General features: G+C 41.0%; 2 protein-coding genes across 2 annotated transcripts; both read right to left on the bottom strand.

Moving 5' to 3' along the window:
* LOC134226840 (protein prenyltransferase alpha subunit repeat-containing protein 1) lies at window positions 1-15,047 on the bottom strand. Its single transcript, XM_062707874.1, has 3 exons — window positions 14,700-15,047; window positions 2,238-2,683; window positions 1-1,182 (listed from the first exon to the last, which is right to left on the bottom strand). Exons 1-3 carry the CDS (start codon window positions 14,831-14,833, stop codon window positions 473-475), a joined length of 1,290 nt encoding a protein of 429 aa, XP_062563858.1. The 5' UTR covers window positions 14,834-15,047; the 3' UTR covers window positions 1-472.
* Window positions 2,690-5,626, bottom strand: LOC134226841 (uncharacterized). Its single transcript, XM_062707875.1, has 2 exons — window positions 5,059-5,626; window positions 2,690-4,757 (listed from the first exon to the last, which is right to left on the bottom strand). Exon 2 carries the CDS (start codon window positions 4,741-4,743, stop codon window positions 4,090-4,092), a length of 654 nt encoding a protein of 217 aa, XP_062563859.1. The 5' UTR covers window positions 4,744-4,757; window positions 5,059-5,626; the 3' UTR covers window positions 2,690-4,089.
* Window positions 15,048-16,040: the final 993 nt, after the last annotated feature.

The raw sequence follows: 16,040 nt of genomic DNA, 5'->3' as shown, positions 1-16,040 counted from the left end.
TTTTTACATAGTATTCTAATATTGTTAATATGAAATTTATTGCTTTTAGCTATGTCTTTAAAATAACCAAACTCTTAGCAAAAAAATAACTATCATTAATATAATGACTCTCCCAGAGGATCCATACTGAACTGGTCACATTGGCTTATTTTCCGGCTTGATAACTATTTTTTCGAGACTGGCATACATTTTTTTCTTAATTGGAGGTTTACTTGAATATATCTTATAAGAGTTAAAACAACAAGATTAAAATATACAAAATAAAACATTCGACATAAAATAGGAGACAACTAGAGCACATTACGATTTACAAAAAAGGTTTTCTGTAGTAGAAAAGTGAGTAGAGTTTGTTCATTTCGGCTACTTAGAGAATTAGGAACTTTTCTAAATTGTGTGCTACGTATTGCTTGTGAATAAAACTAACAAACATAAAATTAAAACAAACGAAACAATCGAGATTTTTCCCCGTGTTTCAATCAAAATTAAATCCTAAGAAAAGTTTGCACCACAACTTGTGCTGAGGTGTGGTTCGAGTTTGTTCGCTACTTTCGATAGCTCGAATGAAAGCACTCTCCTGTTCGTCTAGCTTTGTGATTTTTGTCATTGGCTGATTACACGAGGTGGAGAATTTTCCGCTAACGTCCTGTTTTAGTGAACTAGATGCGTTCCGACAACGATCAATGATAAACTTTATCATAAATCGGCGATGATTTTCGAAGGCCTGTGATTCACCGTATGATGCTTTGAGCTCTTTACAAAACCGCAAATCGTAAGCTGCTAAATTAAGACAAAATAAAAACGACCGCACTTTAAACTCGTTCAGATTTTCTTTCTTTGCGGTCGGGATCAGCCATCGTAGCAAATCTTCCAAAGTATCGACTGGAGAATTCACCAACGATCCGATATACTGCATGAGCTCATTAAAATCATGACCATCGTGTTCGTCGAAATACGAAGTTTCGGACATTTTCGCCAGCACAAACTGTCGATGGTTGTAGCAGCTGTAGTCGTGAATGTGTTTTCGGATAAACTTTTCCGTTTTGTAGATCTCGAACTTCAGCAGCTGAGGAGCTTTCATGATTACCCACTGTCGGTGGCACCAAGCATGGTAGTTGGTGGTGCTCTTGTCGGCACATTTTTCACACAGTGCAATTTCAAATGCCCAATCAATGGCATCATAGCCTAAAATTAATAATAATCGTCTATAAATTTTGTTATTGATCGACGATATGTTTCTATGATTAAATGTGATTATGATGATTGAATAACAATGAATCGGATGCTGAGTTGTACTTCTATAAGAATACAACTTGAACATTAAAATGTTATTTGAAATATTAATCAAGGCTATGTTGTTGGTGACTATTTTTCCTGCAGTATTTAGTTTTCTGTACGTTTACAATTGCCGTCCATGCCGTCCTGAATTATTTTCTAATGAGGTTATCGTTTGCTAACGGAATAATCAACAGTTCTAACGGCTAGACGACTATGGTCCATGGCAATAAAAATCCCTAATGTAGTTGATGTTGGCTGGCCTGACCTGAAGGAATAAAATAAACCCCATTACGTGGTTTTAGCCTCTTCCCCAGCAACTCCTATCCCTACCTCCCCGTTATACCGGCCGGCGTACGAGCAACTTTAGGGAAGATTGAGTTACCATTCGGTGAGAACAAATGTTGCATGCTGGTCGGGAAGGGGGCTTGCTCATCTCCGGAAGTGCAAATCTGATCGAGCGTCTGTTCTCCATGTTAGTAGTGCATGCACTTATACACTAAGTATATTACAATAGGTTTAGCATTAGAGGTAATGCTATAAAAAATAATGCTAAAAGATCCAATAACTGGGCACTGTGGCAAACCCGAATCCGTGTCTCCTTTCAAAAGTTCATTTTTAGAATGATCCTGTGCTCCTTTGAAACACAAAAATAGAAAAGTGTTAGAAACTTACTTTTTAAAGTGATTCAAATGTTAAGAAATCCATACTGTCTCAAGGTTTGCCAAAAGTCCAATTAATAAAAAAAAAAGGAAACAACCTTTTTATCATTACTCTGATGAATTGAAGCTGTGTTGATGATTAGTCCGCCTATCACGGCGATATGTCATGAAATGCATTTGTAACAATTCGGTAAGCCTGAACAAGCAAAAATTAGATATGCTGCATTATTGTCACCTGGATGATAATTTTTCCACATGTATGTATTGGCGACTCTGAGCTAGACAATACTCATTGATACTTACTTTGAAACAGATACAGCCACCGCCTATAAGCGAACGCTTCATTCGATTTTGGCTTTTTACTCAGCACCACGGCTGAAAACTGAAACTCCTTCGTGATATCGAGCCTATTTTTGGCAAAAAGCTGCCTCCGGAGGTTCCAAAATGTCGCCACATCCGGATTGATCAAGATGGCACAGTTCAGGTACTTGGTGATTGCGTTGCTTCCCGTGGTGCTGGTGCTAGACAGAATTGGAGCTGTAACGGAACCGATGCCAACCAAGTTCGCCGAGCTCTGGCCCATTCCAGCGGTAAGCTTCAGGCATTCAGCTTTGTGTCTCAGCAGTAGACGGTGGGCATAGTCGTAGACATACTTGACACACCACGACTGCAGCCCTAGATTGTGCTCAATGTGGATTACCGGTGATTTGTTTGTGTTGGATGGCATCGGAATTATTTCAAACCCCGTCCTGAAATGTAACATAGCTGGATTAATTTTTTGTGTAGCTACAAAACGATATATTATTTCGATGGAATAAATGTTATGAATAGAGTATTTGTCCCATACATTATAGCTCGCATTTAACGTTCCTTAGACTAATAACCGTAAACATTTGTTTCAAAACGTGAATTTGGTTCGATACTTGCGTCGTGACAAGCAGCATACTTTAACGAGCTGAATTGTATCATCCAATTATTATAAATTAATACCAATTTACGAAAACGCCATCGCGACGCGGCACAAGATCGCAGCAGATTTGGCAAACTGTAGTGGAGCATACGTGCCGCCACACAGCATGACATTTTTGTTTTGCGCTCTTAAATTGAATATATTCATCTCGTGAAAATAAAGCTTCATAATGCTTCCGCCCTAAGAATATCTTTTCAACCAGCAAGATTCCAAAGAATGATATAAGCGCATGTTAGCTAACTTCGTTTGTTTCAGTAACTGCATACGTGACAATTTTGGCCAGAATATTTTTTAATATACCTATATTCTGAATCCTCGTCCAAAAATACGTTATCTGGCAAAAAAAAAAGAGAAAAAAAATTTGTTCAAAAATGTACTGAAACTTTGTTTGTTTGTTTGCTGCCTTCTTGCTGCCCTGGTGTCCAACAAAAGAATTTATCAATGGATTGGATTAAAGAACTAGAAAGGATTGCTGGCAAGCCTAGCGATGATGTCTGATAAAAAATAACTTGTCTGAGCAAATGCCACACCGACAAAAAACGACATGGGACAACTATGCTTGGCACAGCAGAGCAGCAGAAGCCGATTTTTCATACAAATTGACCAACTTTGCCATGCTGTAACATTGTTCCCAGATGACCAATTGTGCTGAAAATTTGGCAATAAACTACAAGCATGTTGAAATTTGCATATACAAGATATCAAATTTGTTAAATCACTTGTTGAAAAATTACATAGCATATCAAATTTTTCGAAGTAATAGCAGTTTATGTTTTGTAAATATCTGGAGAACAATTGAATGAATATATAGCTCAGGTAGTGAGTGGATGGGTGTTATATAGAAGTCCGTACCACCGGCCCGCAAAGGGTGGGGGGGAGACAAGGCATTAAAACACATCGACTTCATAAAAGGTACCCCAACCACCCATCGACTGCAAGCAATGACTGTATTTTTTTTCCTTCCTAAGCAATGGAGGGGGAATTTGCTCTCAACAGACATCCTGGGTTGTCCAGGAACTGCGGGGTTAGGGATCACCTCCAACAGTAAACGAGGGAGGCAGGACTACATCCCCGACCCGTTTCCATTCCATTGCTTTGCTGGAACAAATCAAACAATTGGGAGGGTTCGTGCAGCATTGTGCCTTATGTCCCTCCAATCCGCAGCGTCGGCAGAGATTGCTTCTGTCAGGGCCTTTGCAATCCCATTGCTTGTGCCCCGGTTCCAGGCACTTGAAGCAAACTTCGGGTTGCTCGTATATGCCCACAGGGCACACCGACCGTCCCACCTTGACGCTTAGATTCACCTCCGTCGTGAGTGCCCTCACCTTGACCGTCTCGCCTAGGACTTCCTCCGCCAACTTCTTGTAGGCGGCGCCCCTCCCCCTCTATTTCCCTGGTCTGGTGCGGCTGAGAGCTCTCAGCCTGCCGTAACCCCTTACCACCGTCTTTCCTGGGTGGACGGACCTTTCCAGGTCCTTCCTCCCCCGGTTTTGGAGGTACCTGGCCGAGGTTCAGCTTCCCAGCCCCACTACCCTTGTTCGGGGTAGTAACCCTCCGCGTTTTGAAGCGGCCCCCAGGGAGCTCATCCCCTGGAGACTGTCTCCCCCGTTTTTGTGTCTGCTCCGTTGGAGCAGTCACCCCCGACGTACCCGCAAATACTTGAGCCTCAGTCTGGGTAGACTTTGGTACCACCGTCTTCGCTGGCACGCCTTCGGTCGATTCGACCTTGCCCGAGTCCGCGAATCCTTGGGCCTCAGTCTGGGTAGACCTCGACTCTACAGATTTCACGGGTTTACACTTGGCCGTCCCGACCGCCCTCTCCAGCTTGGCGTCCAGCATCGCCCGAATAGAAACTACAATAGAGTTACATTAGAATCTTGTCTTGTCTTGTCTTGTCTTAGCACATGCACAGCCAGTATTGAAAAGCATCCTGGAAATGTCGGTTGTATTCCCGAGCATTTTCTTGTCTGCATTAATATTTGCAGCATATCATAAATATGACACAAGTATTAAAACGGCCAGGCCCACCGTGCAGGCTTGAATTTGGGAGATAATCCATAACTCCTCGGCAATCAGATTAATTAGTAATAAATAACATGATCAACGAAGAGTTTTGAATCTACGAAAGGAAGAAACGGGGACAGCCGTACCAACCGTTTCACATTCAGGGGTAAAGATGATTGACGAATCGTTGGGAGTGACTCCCTAAGAAGATTAATGTACACTCCATGGGTCCTCGGCGTCTTGGAATGGGACACAGTTTTTAGTCTAGTGCCCTGGCTTATATACTGATGGGCAAAAGTATTCGTATGAATTCATACAGATTACTATGAAAACATGACAAGGCTTCTATGTCCATCAGTGTACATATCAGCCTAGGTTCAAGCGCCATTACTCGCCCTCTGGAACAAGAAAGAAAAGAAACAAAAGCGATGAAAAAGATCTAAAACCCATAGGACGATAAAAATATAACACTTTTACTTACAACATATGTTTCGTGCCTGGAATCATTATCTCGATAATCAACGTCGTAACCAAATTTACTTTTAACACACATTTGCATTGATATAACTTATGTGGAAAACAATATTCTTAATTGTTATTCTATTGTCAGCAACAATAGAGTTTATTGTAATTACAATTTAATTTATTGTATTGTTACAATAATTTCTATTGCAACTCTATTGGACTTTTTTATTCGGGCGACTTTCGAAGTTTCAGCAAGCTCCTCTTGAGTTCCTTACTGATATTATGCTTCGATGACGCAAAGCCGATGATGGCGTCCAGCTGTTCCGTCGCCACCTCGAAGGCCGAAAGCCCATCGCGTTTGCGGTTCATCGCCTCCACAAGCCATGGGCCGTCAATAATCTCTACCGGCGTTTTTTAGCCGAGAAGAAGGTTAAGTGACCCACGGTTAGTAACCAAAAGTTCCTTTCAAAGTGCATTTTTGGCTTATTTAGCTTGACTGAGCTGGAAGGAAGGCTTCCAAGCCTCTTGAAAGGAGGCTTCCGAGGCTCTTGAAAGGAGGCTTCCGAGCCTCTTGAAAGGAGGCTTCCGAGCCTCTTGAAAGGAGGCTTCCGAGCCTCTTGAAAGGAGGCTTCCGAGCCTCTTGAAAGGAGGCTTCCAGACCTCTTGAAAGGAGGCTTCCAGGCCTCTTGAAAGGCTTCCAGGCCTCTTGAAAGGAGGCTGCCAGGCCTCTTGAAAGGAGGCTGCCAGGCCTCTTGAAAGGAGGCTTCTGAGCCTCTTGAAAGGAGGCTTCCAGCCTTTGAAAGGAGGCTTCCAGGCCTCTTGAAAGGAAGCAACCAGGCCCTTTTGAAGGAAGCTACTGAGCCTCTTGAAAGGAGGCTTCCTGAGCCTCTTGAAAGGAGGCTTCCAGGCCTCTTGAAGGAGGCTTCCGAGCCTCTTGAAAGGAGGCTTCCAGGCCTCTTGAAAGGAGGCTTCCAGGCCTCTTGAAGCCTCTTGAAGCCTCCTTTCCAGGCCTCTTGAAGGAGGCTTCCAGGCCTCTTGAAGGAGGCTTCCAGCCTCTTGAAAGGAGGCTTCCGAGCCTCTTGAAGGAGGCTTCGAAGTCTCTTGAAGGAGGCTTCTGAGCCTCTTGAAAGGAGGCTTCCGAGCCTCTTGAAAGGAGGCTTCCGAGCCTCTTGAAAGGAGGCTTCCGAGCCTCTTGAAAGGAGGCTTCCGAGCCACTTGAAAGGAGGCTTCCGAGCCTCTTGAAAGGAGGCTTCCAAGCCTCTTGAAAGGAGGCTTCCAAGCCTCTTGAAAGGAGGCTTCCAAGCCTCTTGAGAGGAGGCTTCCAAGCCTCTTGAAAGGAGGCTTCCAAGCCTCTTGAAAGGAGGCTTCCAAGCCTCTTGAGAGGAGGCTTCCGAGCCTCTTGAAAGGAGGCTTCCGAGCCTCTTGAAAGGAGGCTGCCAAGCCTCTTGAAAGGAGGCTTCCAGGCCTCTTGAAAGGAGGCTTCCAGGCCTCTTGAAGGAGGCTTCCGAGCCTCTTGAAGGAGGCTTGAGTCTCTTGAAATGAGGCTTCCAGTCTCTTGAAAGGAGGCTTCCAGGTCTCTTGAAGGAGGCTTCCAAGCCTCTTGAAAGGAGGCTTCCAGGCCTCTTGAAAGGAGGCTTCCAAGCCCCTTGAAGGAGGCTTCCCGGCCCCTTGAAGGAGGCTTCCGAGCCTCTTGAAAGGAGGCTTCCGGGCCTCTTGAGAGGAGGCTTCTGAGCCTCTTGAAAGGAGGCTTCCGAGCCTTTTGAAAGGAGGCTTCCGAGCCTCTTGAAAGGAGGCTTCCTCGGAGCCTCTTGAAAGGAGGCTTCCTCGCTTCTTGAAAGGAGGCTTCCTCGGAGTCTCTTGAAAGGAGGCTTCCTGAGTCTCTTGAAGGAGGCTTCCGAGTCTCTTGAAAGGAGGCTTCCGAGTCTCTTGAAAGGAGGCTTCCAAGCCTCTTGAAAGGAGGCTTCCAGGCCTCTTGAAAGGAGGCTTCCGAGCCTCTTGAAAGGAGGCTTCCGAGCCTCTTGAAAGGAGGCTTCCGAGCCTCTTGAAAGGAGGCTTCCGAGCCTCTTGAAAGGAGGCTTCCGAGCCTCTTGAAAGGGGGCTTGCGAGCCTTTTTTAAAGGAGGCTCCTAGATATAATTAAGAACGTTGCTTGGATACCACACTTTGATGTTGTCGCATAGATTCAAGGATTCACAAGGTTATAATTTAAGTCACGCGGAAATTATGCGACTTTGATCTCGTGCAGAAAAATTGTTGGCTTCCACAGTAAACCTGCATTCTCTTGATACTTAAATCGAAAAGTAGCGTTCACTTCATTGTCAGAAACCACAGCGTAGTTGCTGTTGGTAGAAATCGATTTGTTGTTCAGCGCGTTGCCATTAATTTCCAGATTTCGGTATAGTATAGGGGAACTATTCCGTTTTCTATCTCACTGAACATATATTCATCTCATCGCTAAACAAAGAAATGCGGTACCAATATCGTCGCTTCTTTTTCTAACATGCGTGCTCACTGCTGAAAAAATCACAAAAATAACAAACAAATCAAATACCTTTTCATTGCTTTATTTTTCGTGGGATGAATATCGGAGCTATGAGATTCAGTAGCTGTAACCCTTTTCGTAAAGCTCGAAAAAGGACAAATAGTGACATTTTTCGCAGAAAACATGAAAAAAAGTTATTTCCTGAATCACCGTTCTGCTTAGTTTAGCTTAGGTTAGCTTAGACTGACAGCTACTCCGGGTATTTCCTGAATCACCATTCTGACCTTTTAATTGCAGCAATACTTATATGACTCGATTTGATCGTATATCAGTCACAGTTACTCGTCTGTGACAAGTGTGCTGTTTTGATTTATTGAAGTGATTTGATATGTGTGTACTAGTCCCGGATATCCCGGGATTTAAAAAAAAACATTTCCTTTCGTGGACTCCAGTAGCCTTGCAAGCAAAGGCGTAGGATTGCCAATCCGGAGATGGCGAGTTCGATTGTCGTTTCGGTCTAGGATGTTTTCGGGTTGGAAACATTCTCGACTTCCTGGGCATAGTGTATCAATTGTACTTGCCACATAAGATACGTACTCATGCAATGAGTACCTAATGATTGGATATCTATAAGCATACATCGCGCGTCGTACGACGGAAGTGGGAATGATTTTGCGTAAGGCATATAGAAGAAATTGCTTTTGAATAGATTCTATTCGATCCTCATGTGATTTCATATACGAAGACCATACAATATCTAGAATTGATCTGACATACGCAACGTACAAAGTTTCAATTGTACATACCGTGTCCTGCCCTAATTCCGCGCATCGCCTAATACCGTGGTTTTCGTAAAATATCAGAACCTCGCTAATATGTACTTCAAATGTACTAAACATGTTTGAGAGTGTACGCTATAAAAAGATTTATAGTAAGCGGTCCGATACCGTTTAAATAAACCGATCCGGCGACTGTCGGTCTCTTTCATCTCAAACCACCGAGTAAACAACACGTCTCTAGAACAGCTCCGAAAACCCTTTGTAATTATTCTTCTCTGGTTCTCTAATAGTTCGCCGCGGGTGTTTCGTCTACCTTTTTGCCGTACATATTAATTGGCGACGAGGAAAACTTAAAAACGCGTGTGAATTTTTTTTTTCGTTTGGAAATTCCCGGTGAAATTGTGTGGAAAAAAGGCGCCGGGCGGAGGCGCGATTTCTGCAGCAGCAGTGAAAGATCGGTAATTAGAAACGGAACATTTCCGACGTGAACTGACCGGAGAAGCGGTTTAGGTAACAGAAGGTTTGGAAAAAAAGCCATTCTGTGGCAGTGATCATCAAATCGAATCAAAATCGTTACACGGAAAAAAGTGATTTTTTTTAATTAAAAGTGGTTTTTTATATTTTTTCTTTCAATCAATTGGTGATTTTGGGTGATGAACTTGGGCGGCTGAGACAGTGTTTTTTGTTCACCGTACCGTAACGCCATTTTGTTTTTTGAGGGCGTATGTTTTTTTCAAGTGATTTTACTGAAGTAAAAGTGTGCCAAATTGCCTTATAACACATTAAAGTGAATTTTTCTTTTTATTCAACAAAGGTTTAAAGACCCGTCGGCAGGGCGACGAATTTTTTGCAGCTGTTTGGCCGTTCTGTCGGATAGTTTCGCTGGCATTATAATAACAATCAGATCGCGACGGACTGTTGCCTCCCGTTCAAGAGCAGCCGTATATTTCAATACGTTTGGATTTACTCTGTGTGGAGGTGGACTGGTGCTGACTGGCTTTGACATCGTGACGTTTGTAGCGACAATTTCGACGACGAGCAGCCTCTGGCCCGGACGATTTTTGTGGAGATTGCGTTTCGTTTGAGTTTCCGGTAAAGTTACCCAGGTATCGGGAAAAGGTTAAATTGAGATTGGTAAGTCATTTTTGTTCCTTTATTGTCATTGTTTTAAATTTGCTTGTGAATTGTTTTGTTCATGAATTAATACGAAACAATAGGCCGTTTGCCGCATAATAAGCGGATGTCCCTTTTTGTCAACTTGAATCGTTTTGATAAATTTTATTTCAATTTTTTTTTTCATTTTTTGGTGATGATTTATAGAAGTTGCTTTTCATTTTACGTAAAGTGTTTATAACAGATTGGAGTATTTAAACTGATTCGTTTTTTTTTTTTTTTTGGTGCAACAATTATTGAGTGTATAATTGATTTTATTTTGGGCATTGAAATTATTTTAATAAAAACAATGTCTTATGTAGCTCCGAATATTGATCCGTACCGCAAAGGACAAACATTTGCGTCCTGGTTCAAGCGACTAGGATATCATTTTCGCGTTAATAAAGTAGCGGAAGCGGACAGGAAAGATCAAATGTTTCTCCTAGGAGGTGATTTTCTATTCGAAGTAGCTCAGAGCTTGTATTTTAATGATCAATTGCTTGATGCAGCACCTTTTGACGAGTTGATCGAAAAGCTGAAGCAAAAGCTGGACAAAATGGATTCAGCCTTAATCCAACGTTTCAAATTTGGGTCCCGAGTACAGCAACCTGGTGAAACAGCCAGTGATTTTCTTTTTTCGCTTAAACTCCAAGCTGAGTATTGCAACTTTAAACGTGATAAACAGGATCGCATACTTGATCGAATTCTCATTGGCTTGACGGATGACGCCTTGAGACAAAAGTTATTAGCGGAATATGGGGACAAATTGAATCTAGCTCAAGTTGAGAGAATGATATCTACATGGGAGTTAGCTGCTTCTAATGCAAAAACATTAACACAAGACAATTCTTTTGAACAAATCGCTTCTATTTTTGGAAGTTGTGGTAACCTTCAACGTATGACAGATTCAAATCGAACGCATGGTCCAGTGAAGAGCCGAGCAGGCTATAAACATTTTTCAGGTGATGACGAGCGCAACACAAAACCCTACAATAGGTACAGCAATCGTGTGAATCATCGTTCGCAGACCGGACGGGTTAGACAAGTGCGGTTCCAGGAACAGCGAAGAAGGTATCTGGATGCAGTGGTTCACCCGGTGGAACTGAAGAGCGATGAACAACCAGCAATTGATCAGCGAGTGTGCTACTATTGTGGAGTTCGAGGACATGTTCGAAGGAGGTGCCCGAAGCTGGAACAATTCAAGAGGAGTCCGATCAACAACATCAACTTTGAAAAAACCTGTGCGAAAAATGACGATAATTTGTCGAATATGATGAGTTGTTGGGAAGACAAGAGTGATGATTCGGATCCAGGAGAATTACAGTGCATGCATGTTTCCTCCATTAACAAAAGTCATCAATGTTTATTGGAACTAGATATTCAAGGCATCAATGTGCAGATGGAGATGGATAGTGGCTCCGCTGTTTCCGTGATTGGAAAAAAGCTATTTTTGGCTAATTTCGATGTTCCCCTACAGAAAAGTTTTAGAAATTTAATAGTGGTAAACGGTTCCAGTTTGAAAATTGCTGGGGAAGTTGTTGTTTCGGTTGTATTTCGAAATATGAAGGCAAAATTGGAACTTCTAGTATTGGATAGTAATCATGATTTTGTTCCTTTATTTGGGAGAACCTGGTTGGATGTTTTCTTTCCCAACTGGCGTAATAGTTTTGATAAACAAGTAACTGGAAACAGAATAATTGAACACAAGAACAACGACCTAATGATTTATGTCAAGACTAAATTGTCTGATGCTTTCATTAAAGATTTTTTGACTCCTATTAAAGGTAATGAAACCGAATTGGTTTTAAAAATTGACACACCTATTTATAGGAAAGCTTTTGACGTTCCCGATGCAATAAGGGATAATAGTGCTGATATTTGTTTGCGATTCCCATTGGAGCAGTCAGTTGCTGATTTGGAAAAGATTGTTAATGCTTGTGATGCTCCTGCTGTTATGGCAGAGCAACCAAAACAGTTGATTAATACGAAATGGATTACTTCCACAATATATTTTGGTAGAATACAACAGTACTGTGTCTACTTCAAGCATCACGTTAATTTACTAAATGTTAAAGTTGAATGGATGAAAAATAGAACAGAATATGATGAATTGATAAAACTGCTGTTAGTATATTTTGCTAAATATGGGTTTCCAGACAGAATGTCAAGTAGTGGTCCTCTATTAAGTCCTCACTTTTTTGAGAGGCAAGGAATATGGGGTTTAAACAGTCATCCGTATAATCTTGCTATTAATGGCAAGGCGGAGAGAATAGTTCGAATGGTTAAAGATGTAATTAGAATGTTTTTACTTGACCCAAAGTACTTATACGCAGAGGAGGATCTAATTGGACTAGTTTTAATACATTTAAAAAATAATATGACGATGGAAGGATTTATTTCTTCTCGAAATGTTTTATGTTATTATTTTAAATTGTTAATCGATATGATTAATGTAATACTAAACAAAAACGATAAAAATGTACCATTAACTAAATATGATAAATTGTCGACAAGACATAGTAACGGTATTGACAAAACGCCTAGTAAAGATCCTTTAGGCAGCCTAATGGCTGATGATGTGTTATGGTACAGAAACAGTAACCCTCTGTCTAAATGGTTGAAAGCTAATTTTCGTAAACGTATTTGTAAAAATATTTTACAGATTACGATTGAAAACGGTATGATTACCACGGCGCATCGAAGTCAAGTTAAGATCACCGACGATGCGGCAGCCGTGTGCGGCGAGGGATGGTGGTGCATGTCGATCGTACTGTCGATAACCCTGGTCCATCACCACCACCACCATTGCAAGAAACGATCCAAGAAGACGAGCCGTGTGAGGAGTCCTTACGGAGTTTCCAGGAGTGCGAGTTGTGCGATGTCGAATCTCATGTGGTTAAGCCGAATCGAAAATGGAAGTCTGATGCAAATTTGGCGCTCGATGGCCTGCCGAGGCGTTCGAAGAAAACGCGGAGTAATCATGAAAATGAATTCAAATATTTTTCGAATATCGAATTAATTGTTTCTTGAAATGTTTTTATTTAATTAATAGATAACTATTAACTCGAAAAAAGGAAGGACTAATATGTACTTCAAATGTACTAAACATGTTTGAGAGTGTACGCTATAAAAAGATTTATAGTAAGCGGTCCGATACCGTTTAAATAAACCGATCCGGCGACTGTCGGTCTCTTTCATCTCAAACCACCGAGTAAACAACACGTCTCTAGAACAGCTCCGAAAACCCTTTGTAATTATTCTTCTCTGGTTCTCTAATAGTTCGCCGCGGGTGTTTCGTCTACCTTTTTGCCGTACATATTACTCGCTATCATGGACATCACATTATTTGGTGAAATGTTCAAACATAATATATTTGAACAATTCACCAAATAATACAATGTCCATGATAGCCAAGTTCTGATTTTTGATGAAAACCACGGTATTAGGCGATGCGCGGAATTAGGGCAGGTCACGGTATAAGGATCTTGAAAGTTATAACTAAATCTTTTATTAGATAGTCAGTAAAGGTTAGCTTAGCATCTAAGATTACACCCAAATCTATAACCCTTTCACATTTTTTTACTGGTTGATTTCCTAGAGTTACAGTTATCGATGGTGTGCTCCGTTTTCTACTGAAAGTTATCAATATATCAAATCCCGGGGTTGTTAGTCTCGGGGCGTCCCAGGAATGTCTAGGAACGTCTCTAGAATTGTTTCTATGCTGGTATTCAAAATCCTATAATCGAATGTAATTGGATTCTTGATCCGAGGAAAAGTTATCGTCGAACATTTGACTGGATACGGTTGCACCAGTTGGCAAAGGATTCCAACTGACTTTGGAGTAAATAGCAATCGTCGATGGAATGGATTTGCAGGAACATTTTCATGTCATTAGCATACGATTGACGGGAAACGTCGAGTACAGAACAGATAACACTGGATCAACAATTTGATACAAGAATACTCCGTTCGTGGCAACATCCCTCCAACCTCGACTGCGCCCACACTCGTCAAGTCATGTTTCACATGATCTTTACAGAATATTGGTATGTTTTTTATTGTTCGCGATATTTGACAATATATTTCGTTGACACGGTTTTTACAACAACTAAGTTGAGACTAACTGAAAAAATACCACCATCAACCAAATATAATATATTTTATTATTATAGGTACACATATTATGTCCCTTTTAGCCCGACAACTTTTCGCCCGATCGGTTTCATCATTAGCCACTGGGCTACGGAGGTTGACTTAGGCTCATTATAGCTTAGCTGGCAGATCCTGTCTAGTGTACTAGAGTTGTGTTCGTTCGATTTTCACTATTCTGAATAAAATTTTCATATGCACGTTTCGTGGTTTTATATTTAGGGGCCGTACACATATTACGTAAACACTTATGGGGGGAGGAGGGGTCGGCCAATATCTTACGCTCCATATAAATAAAAAATCATTTGTATGAAAAAAATCTTACATTGGGGGAGAGGGTTTCAAAAAACCCAGAAAAATTGCTTACGTAATAAGTGTACGACCCCTTAGTATGCATTTATTAAATTCCACTCCAAGTGGATACTACCTGGAAATCGGCCTTTAACTCTGAATAAACTGAAGAAACAGATATTAGAGAACCGCTGGAAAAACTATCACGCGCGCCACTATAGAACAAAACCGACGAGATCAACAACGGTGCCACAATTTGTATTCTCCTTTACTCATCAGCTCCTCAATTGACCTCCGGATCAATGACACCCTTCTCTCGTGTTACCATTCTGTAACTCTTTAGGAATGTGTCGTATACCCTTCAAGGCTCATTATTCGTAATTATATTCCACACATCACAATGTTCATCTTTCGGCTTCTTTACAAGGTAGGGTAGCAGGATTCAGTCAGAAGAAAGTCTTTGTAATTACTTACAGTTCAGGATCTCTCACGAAAACCGCATAGATCTCGTTGATGATCTTCTCGCAGAACGCATTATTATCATCCAAGTAGTCCACAGCTTCCGTCGAGGTCATAGCGATCGCGTACTCACTTTCTCCGCTTATCATGGAGCAACAAATGCACACTATATATAATTGAACCTGTTCGCTGCCAGAATTCAGCCGGAATCATCAACGATCAACCTCCGCGAGCAGAATACTACCAAATAGTGATCGACATTGTCAGGAAATTCGCGAATATAAAGCAAAAGGAGACGTTCCACCACAAAAGTAAGACGACAGACTTTTGAGCTAGCGATTCGCACGTTTGTTATGATAAAATGCAGAGGTAGCATTGCGAGCTCCTCAATCGTGGTGTCGAGAATAATAAACAAAGTAAATGTTTTTTATCCCGTTCCTTTGAAAACATATGCGGTAGCAAATTTTTATTTTTTAAATCGTTTTGAAGTTGACTTTTTTTGCTTAAAATTTTAAAAACAGTTAGGATCGTCGGAACATAAGGGTTCTTATTTATGAAAGTTATAACTAAAAATCTCAATAAAGCGAATATTTTTTTATGCATGGGAAATGTGCATCACTCAATATTTCGACATTTTCTGCAAAAGCGCCTACTACTTTGAAGTGCTCATTGATGTTGACCTCAAATGAGTCAAGAACTCAAGAGCTCGGTGAGTTAAAGCTTCCATGACAGTTCGATCAGTGACTTGCAACTAATTTTGTAGCAGAGCGCTTTTTTTAAATATCTAAACGTAAAAAAAGTAATGTTACTCATTATTAAGATTTCTAATAATTTTTTTGCCAATGGCGCTTAATTATATGCATAAGAAAAAAAAATTACACATCGCATTAGTCACATACATTCCAAAACTTATACTAGAAAATCAGTCACTGTCAATAATTTATTACCTAAATTCAAGATAAAATTTTCAAAACGACTTATTTGCTTTTGTAAACACAGATTCAAACGACAATTTTACGAGTCAGATAGCTCTCCCACGCAAACCAACATCATGAACAGGTAACGAAATCCTTCACCTACCTATTGATGGTGTTGGTTTGCGTGGGAGAGCTATCAGATTCGTCAAATCGTCGTTTGAATCTTTGTTTACAAAAGCAGATAAGTCGTTTTGAAAATTTTGTCTTGAATTGTAAATTGATTCTGCAGCCAAAAAGAGTAGTGGTGCTTCGTACTCGTAAATTGAAAACCTCTGTAGTGAGAGAAAGAGATATCATTTATGACATCGCTCGACTCATGTTGCTATCATCTTCATTCATTAGCTTTGTTTCCATGGAGAATGGAAAAAAAAGAAAAAAA

Source organism: Armigeres subalbatus, chromosome 3 (assembly GCF_024139115.2).
Source record: "Armigeres subalbatus isolate Guangzhou_Male chromosome 3, GZ_Asu_2, whole genome shotgun sequence".
NCBI classification, from domain to species: Eukaryota; Metazoa; Arthropoda; class Insecta; order Diptera; family Culicidae; genus Armigeres; species Armigeres subalbatus.
Note: the sequence above shows the minus strand (reverse complement) of the source record. Positions and strands in the feature narration are given on the sequence as shown.

Excerpts from the sequence above, each read along its gene's own strand:
- LOC134226840 (XM_062707874.1), bottom strand. The coding sequence starts at position 14,833 with ATGATAAGCGGAGAAAGTGAGTACGCGATCGCTATGACCTCGACGGAA. Across the intron at positions 2,684-14,699 it reads TTCGTGAGAGATCCTGAACT|GACGGGGTTTGAAATAATTC; the intron begins GTAAGTAATTAC and ends GTTACATTTCAG. Across the intron at positions 1,183-2,237 it reads GTGGCTGTATCTGTTTCAAA|GCTATGATGCCATTGATTGG; the intron begins GTAAGTATCAAT and ends TATTAATTTTAG.
- LOC134226841 (XM_062707875.1), bottom strand. The coding sequence starts at position 4,743 with ATGCTGGACGCCAAGCTGGAGAGGGCGGTCGGGACGGCCAAGTGTAAA.